This window comes from Phalaenopsis equestris, unplaced genomic scaffold, assembly GCF_001263595.1.
Source record: "Phalaenopsis equestris unplaced genomic scaffold, ASM126359v1 Scaffold000878, whole genome shotgun sequence".
Classification (NCBI taxonomy): Eukaryota; Viridiplantae; Streptophyta; class Magnoliopsida; order Asparagales; family Orchidaceae; genus Phalaenopsis; species Phalaenopsis equestris.
The window spans coordinates 50,516-58,334 of NW_018165318.1; the positions used below are offsets into that span (position 1 = coordinate 50,516).

The following is a 7,819-nucleotide window of genomic DNA, read 5'->3' on the forward strand; positions in this document are numbered from 1 at the left end:
CATCAATTCCCAATAATTATTACATTATTAGAAAATTAAGAGTGCAGTTCCAAATGTAAGATGATTAAACTGAAGTTTGCAAATAATCCCATCTAATTCTAAGCATAAATTCCGGAGGAATATATATAATATAATATACATACACATAGCCGAGTTTGATACTCTTACAGAATAGCACACCTTAAAACTAAACCTTTTTGCTCCACTCTCTGATCCTCATTGCCTACAAATTTAAGCCATGGTGCAAGATTAGCAACGTTTCATTTCATTCAGGACCCAAAAGAGGGCAAATTAGTAATTACAGCAAATGTTTTGAGTGTTTAAAGAAAGAAGAAGCTCACCATCTGGAGGTTGGTGAAGCTTGCGGTTCTGCGGAGAGGTCATCTCTTTCTTCAGAGCCACTAGTATGTCCTCCATCGTGTACTCCCTTCGCCAATTTAAAAGCATTGGGAACAGGCTTGGTTCAACCTGGTAAATTTAGGAAGAGGGGCATTTAATAAACAAAAAGGGGGCATTTACATATATACCGCTGAATTCCTATGCATTTACATATCTAACACGTGAAAATTGATTTTTATATTTATACATTGCAAATATATCTTCTCACTTAACTTTTAAAACGTGAAATACACCTTTTCATGCCAAGAAAAACTGGCATATATGTAAAAAATTGAAGTTTACATGATAGATATGTAAAAACATAAGAATTGGTGATATGTATGTAAATATACACAAAATATACTCTTAAGATGACATAATAATGAACATAATGATGATTACCACTCCAGTTTCCTGGTTCACACAAGTCATGTTAATCCGGGTCTGAAAACGAGCGGTCGGCGGAAGGTCGGGATAATCTTTATCACAAAACAGCTTCAGCTGGTAAATCCGACCCTCATGAACAGTCTTTAAGAAGAAGGCAGGAACTCACATCAATGCTTTTTAGAAGAGAAATTTCTATGAAAGTGAATGGCTATATAGGTATTAAGAGAATGAGGTAATTACATACACACCGTTCAAACCATTGCTATTTAAAAAATCAGCACCTTCTTTATCCATTTTTCAAATGTTCACTCAAATGTCAAAACAAATTTTCATTTTTATCAAATTCCCAGTGGTTTTATCTTGGCACAAGTAAATTCGCCTAGATGCTAGTTTTGTAAAAAACTAGAAGAAAGTGCCATGCATGTAATTATCCCTAAAAGATTTTGAAGAAGCAAAGCATACATTGTGAGGGCCAATGATTGTTCCCGTCCAGGATCGCATAAAGATGTCATCAGCATCATCCATTCCATAGCTGACAGTTCCATCACCAATGCCTTTCTCCCCCCTTTCGAGCTCTTCGAGCAATCTGAAATTTCTTGGAACTGATAACAAGCAGCCATTAAGTATTATCTTGCTTGAATGACAATTCAAGAAAAATATCATTATAAATATAGGGGAATTTACATACAAACCACACAATTTCTATGCATTTACATATCTAACACGAAAATTTCACTTTCTATATTTATACCACCCAAATATTTCTCATCACATAAAAAATACCACAATTTTGACTTTTAAAAAGTAAAATACATCTTTTCATGTTTAGGTAGGGTGGCATATATGAAAAAAATGAAGTTTAAGTGTCAGATATGTAAGTACATAGAAATCGAGTGCTATGTATGTGAATCTTCCTATAAATTAGTAACTCAAAATCTCATTAATGGCTATATAACAAATGCAGTTTTTTCGATCCCTTCAAATTAAAATGGGAATCAAACGCATAAACTGAAGATAATGTTTCAAAAATCACATTAACGGACAATGCAGCTTTTGTACTTTGTTCTCAACTGCACAACATAACATCAACCTTTAGGCTTTCAATGCTTAGAGAATGAGTATTTTAATTTTGCATCGACCTAACAATCACTCTCAATTTATTTTGTATGGATTATCTGTTGGTAACAGTTGTTTCCAATAAAATCTAATATTCATGACATAATTCTCTCGATATAGTCTTTATTAGAGAAGGAGAAAGATTTAATAAGTATTAAATCTATACTATATTGTTATACTAATACAAGCAAATACACGCACGTATATATAAAAAAGAGAAATAACAAAATGCAAATACAATAAAGAATATATGATTAAGAAATGAGAACATATTACACAGACAAATGGTTAATATTCATATATAAATATGTTGTCACATTTGATAAAATGTCATGCACGCATCAAATGGCATAGATATCAACTTGGGTTCAAAAACGATTGTGACCAGAAATGAGCAGTTAAAATTTTGTTCCCCAGATAATGCACGTTTCATAATATGGAGTGTCCACAAAGAGTATTGACAGAAAGCATTGATGGAGAGTAAAGTAGAGCAAAGCAATAAAGAATTCAACATTATAGGGAAGACAAGATTGATTAATGAGCAACCAGCACAATGTCATAGATTATCCTACCTTTTATCTCACTCGAGGAAAAAGGCTGTAGGTATAACCACGGTCACATTGAGAAACACGTGTATAACTCGGGTCCATCAATGGAGAAAGTCAATTGTGTCAACATCTTGAGTCCCATGAGCCCTATGCCTAGGCTAGTTCAACCCAAATCTACATGAATGAAACCCGAACCATTTATTTACAGGGTCAAAAAGTATAGCCCAAACTCAATCCACCTATAACACAACGGACCTGAATCCAACCCAAATAACCATTTGAACATATTTGCAAATAAGAATAGATAAAAAAAAAAGTTAACACAAATAGGATACAAAAATGAATATTAAAAAATGTCTTATCTAATGGAAAATGTGAACTAATAGAAACAAAGTTACATATTAAAGATTATATGGGTTAGGAGGTTAACCCGAACCCAAAACGAATAGTAAACGGGTCAAAATTTTCAATCGAACTGAACCCAACAGTTAATCAAATCAAACCACACAATTTTTCCAGGTCAAGCTCATACTTGATTTTCATGTTGTGTCATTTATTGAAACCTCAAGTGTGCTATAGGGAAGTGTAAATGACAAATCCTTATGGGAAATTCATGAGCATGAGACAGAGGCTGAAGGGGCATGCAATCAAAAAGTAAGAAAAGCTTGGACAATACATACTTAGGAGGGAAAAGGAGTCCAATCAGTAAATCAAAACCACACTATAATACCATGTTAGAAAGAAAGATAATTGTAAAATGATAAATCATTACTCAATGGTTGTACTAGTACAAGCAAATAATTGCATATATATAGGCAAAATGGGAGAATAATAAAGAACAATATAAAAAAGGAAAATTATCATTAATAATAAAGATAAATTAAATAAAAATAATAATAAAGATTTTTAGGATAAATGAGTTGCCACTTTTGGTAATAGCTAAAGCACCAGTCTATCATTTATCATCAAGCCTTGCAACCATGCACCAGTACATCAAGAGCATGAGATGGATGCAAAATAGCTAACAGGATGAATAGCTTACAGGCAACATTGTTCATGATTAGCATCTCAAAAGGACTAGGAAAAAGTTAGCCAAGAAAGAATGTGCAGGAAGGATCACATAAGTTGAGATACGATAGAGTTGAGCAACATAAAGCGATTGTAAACTTGTGCCAGTATTTGACAAGGAAAGACATGGGAAATGGATTTTTGGATTCACAATCATACATGTGATAGTCGATCATTTAACTAAAGTATAAAAATTCAAAATAGTCATTTTAAGATTAACCCCACAAGAAATAACATAATTTATTTTGTAATTACAACAGTTACAAAACTATTTTGGATTTGCAAATCATTAAAGATGTGTTTGGTCTAAAGTTAATCAGTGGAAAAAAAATGGCACTTAGAGGCATATTGATGCGAGCGTTGTTAAGCTCAACCAGGCACCAGGTTGTTGCTGCAAGCAATTGACCTGTTCAATGAGGGAACGATTATGAAAAGTGCCAACCTTCCTTCGCTATTTATGTATCGTCATTTCTCTCAGGGTTTAGTTTTTTTCTATTTTATTCTACCAAAATCTCAGACATCTCCTATTCCCTCTGAGGGCTATATCCGGTGGCGAGGTGTTTCTATCGTAACTCAAAAGGACTAGAAAAATGCTAGGCAAGAAAGAATGTGCATGAAGGTTCATAAAGGCTGAGATATGATCGAGTTGAGCAACATAAAACGATTATAAACTTGTGCCAGTATATGATAAGGAAAATCATAGGAAATGGATTTTTGGATTCACAATCATAGATATGACAGTTGATCATTCAGCTAAAGTGTAACAATTAAAAAATAGCCATTTTACGATTAACACCACAAGAAACAACATAATTTATTTTGTAATTACAACAGTTGCAGAACTATTTTGGATTCGCAAATCATTAAAGATGTGTTGGTCTAAAGTTAATCAGTGGAAAAAATGGCACTGAAAGGCATATTGATGCGGGCATTGCTACGCTTAACCAGGCATTGGGCTGTTGTTGCAAGCAATGGACCGGTTCAATGAGGGAACGGTTCTGAAAAGTGCCGACCTACCTTCGCTATTTATGTATTGTCACTTGTCTCAGGGTTTAGTTTTTTCTGTTTTGCTCTACCGAGAGATCACCCCCACCCCCACCAAAAACACACTTTCAACATTTTTTTCTTCTTTTTCCGCAGTTGCCCCTTCAACCTCCACAACCATCACTTCACCAATTGCTCCTTAATAACCCCTGCGCATCAGCCCAGGCAACAACTGCCTACTCCTCTCAATGCCTACACTACCACCGCCCCGATTTTCTCTCACCCACTGGCCAACCGACCACAAAGCGGTCCTTCTTGCAGCCAAAACCCACCAATTACCTTCTAGAGCCACCTGCCTCCCCTCTCTACTGCCTCCATTGTCGCAATACCACCCCAATAGGGATTATTTTGTCCGTCATTACAATTATAATATTATTTGCTTGTGATTGTTTGGATTAACTCCGGTATCATTTGGCATTAGAGGTAGCCTAACCTTGATCATATCCTAGGATTTCTAGCATCCGTCATACCAAACTATAAACCCCACCCCACCCCACCCCACCCCACAAAAAAACTCTATCCTCACTCACACACCTCCTTCTACCATCCACTCTAAACCCCAATTGCCGAAAATTGGGCAAAACTTTACCATGGGCAACCTACAACACATACTACGCTTGTGATACAATGACTTGAGGCCATTGAGGAAAGGACCACGGGCAAGGCACTATCAATCGTAACAATAAGACCCGGGGAGGAGAGCAAGAAGAGTAGTTAAACACCTTTCATAAGAATGATTTCAATGGAGATAAACATCGACCCAGGTGTTTCGAAATTCAATATCAAAAGAGGCCGAGAAAGGAAGCGTCTACTAGAGAGCACAGAGAACTGTGGTTAAGGTGGATCTACCAGACTTCGAGAGGATGATTTTCTCGAGTGAATGTAGACTGTTGAGTGGACTTTTGAGTACAATTATGTGCCCAATGACAAAAGAGTGGATAATCTTAAGAGGGAGAGACAAAGAAAAGGATGGGACAACATCACTTCTTGGGAACAACATCACTTCTTGGGAGAAGATGAACAAGATGTTGCGATAGTACTTATCCACGTACCATTGCCAGAATATTTTCATGAGACTCCACTAATTACAGCAGGAGGAGCTATCGGTGGAGAAATACATGATGAAATTTACGCAGCTCAAGTTGAAATGTGAACTAAAAGAGACCAAGGAGCACTCCATAGACATGTATTTGGGAAGCCTGAAGTCCGCCATCATTATGACGCAACTGCAAACCTATTGGACACTAAGGGACATGTAGATCTTAGCGTTGAAAGTGGAGAGACATAAAAAACAACAGAGGTACCTGCCTCCTACAGAAGACCCCAACAACAACACGTCTGGAGAAGTGGGAAAGGTTGTGTAGAGAAATGACAAAACATATTAGAGTAGGACGAAGCCTAAGAAGAACAACACCCTTGATATGGTATCAACCAGAAAATGCTTTAGATGCCATTGATATAGGCACATCGCCTCTAGTTGCCCAACCAACCGAGTGGTGTCCTTCATGGAGCAGGGTGCCATGGAGGAAATGAGTGATGCAGAAATATCTAAGGACCAGAGTGATGAATACCTACTCCAGAGAAATGAAGGAGAAATGCTAGTTGCAAGAGGTGTTCTGCAGACGAAACCACAAATAGGGCAGTCGATTTAGCTCGTTGTTCGCAAACAGTTCGTGTTCGACTCGTTAAGCAGCTCGTGCTCGACTCGTTCGTTAAGTCTAATGAGTGGAACACGAATAAATTTTTAGCTCGAAATATAAACGAGCCGAACACGAACTAATATTTGCTTACTCGTGCTCGACTAGAAGTGGATCGAAAATAAATAAATATATATAATAAATATTGCTAAAATTAAATTTTATAAATTATAATTAATTAAAAAATAAATTATTAGATTTTAAAAATTAAATCATATAAATTATAATATATAACAAAATAATAATAATAATAATATATTAGTATTACTTATATTATTATTACATTCATACAATATAAATATATAAATAATATAATATAATATATATAAACTTATACTTGAAAAACCCTAAGCCCCTCGGTTGAGACTATCGAAAGTTCCTTTTCGACATTTTGACTATTCTCATCTCCCGACTCCCGAACCGTCTCCTTCTCCTCTCAAATTAAAGTTTTGGCCACGAGAGCTGTCGATGCCTATTTGTGTTCGTCTTCTAATAGCTTTTTTTATTTCTCCTCGAATAGTTGATTGCTCGGTATTCTTGCTTCGTTACTTATAAAAGGGTTTGGTTTCGAAACTTAGTTCAGCTATTGTGCATTTGTGAGGTGATTCATACAGGTATAATCCTTTGTGTTGTGATTTGGTTATTGCCTCAAGATTAGTTTTTGTCTCAAATTTGCTCTTGAAAAGTTTTATATAAAATTTTTATTTTATATTAAAAAATTTAATATTATTTTAATAATTTTATATTCTAACGAGCCTATTTTGAACCGAACACGAACACACTGTTCACGAGCCATTTGAACACGAGACAGTTTTGAATAAGAGTCAATTTCGAACAAGTCGAACACAAGCTGACCCTGAGATCGCTCAGGCTCGGCTCATTTACAGCCCTAACAACAGAGAGATCACTCGTGGTTGAAGTCGTACCAACAAAAAGAACAATTTGCAACATCATTATTAATAGAAATTGTTGACCTCATTTTTCGTGAGGTCTAGTATTTCTCGTAGGAGTTAGGATCTAGCCTTAGGGGTCTTCCTGCGACTATCTTAGAACCTTAGAAGTGGTGCCCGCCTTGTTTTAGTTCGACCTATTTCCGCCTCTTTTGGAGTTTTGCGTGGCGTGTGTCGAGGTTCGCGTGTGGTGTATCGACTTCTAGCACTTAGAATGATGAAACTGACATGAGAAAACCCAAAAGGGTGGCCTTCTGCACAATTCGCACTCCCGCGCACACAAGCTTCGCAATTCGAAGAGTCGACGTGTCTGATCGCCGCAATTCGCATTGCCTGAACTGTTACCTGTCGAATGCTCAAGTAAACCTTTTGGGACGATCGATAGCGGGGGGTCAATATTTTGTGAAATTTGAATTTCGGCGCGTTTTGACCCGATTGTCGACGACGTCGTCCGAGCGACCCCGGATGACGAAACATACTGCACTGGCGCGTCCGGAACGTCGATTTTTCCCGGGGAGGACACCCATTTTGTCGCGTCGCCGCGCGCGAGTAAATCGTGTTTTAATTAATTAATATATATATATATATATATGTTAATTAGCCCCTTTCCTCTTTAATCCCTAACACTCCC

The 7,819-nt window shown here is 36.7% G+C and overlaps 1 protein-coding gene across 1 annotated transcript in view; it reads right to left on the reverse strand.

The window, feature by feature from the left end:
* The window catches only part of LOC110032101 (ubiquitin-conjugating enzyme E2 variant 1D-like), a 17,464-nt gene continuing 9,645 nt past the window's right edge, over positions 1-7,819 (reverse strand). Inside the window, exons 2-5 of the mRNA XM_020735614.1 lie at positions 1,228-1,367; positions 781-906; positions 342-468; positions 1-223 (exon numbers count right to left, since the gene is read on the reverse strand). Coding sequence (XP_020591273.1) covers positions 165-223; positions 342-468; positions 781-906; positions 1,228-1,367 — 452 coding nt within the window. The 3' untranslated portion in view covers positions 1-164. The remainder of the gene's footprint in view (positions 224-341; positions 469-780; positions 907-1,227; positions 1,368-7,819) is intronic.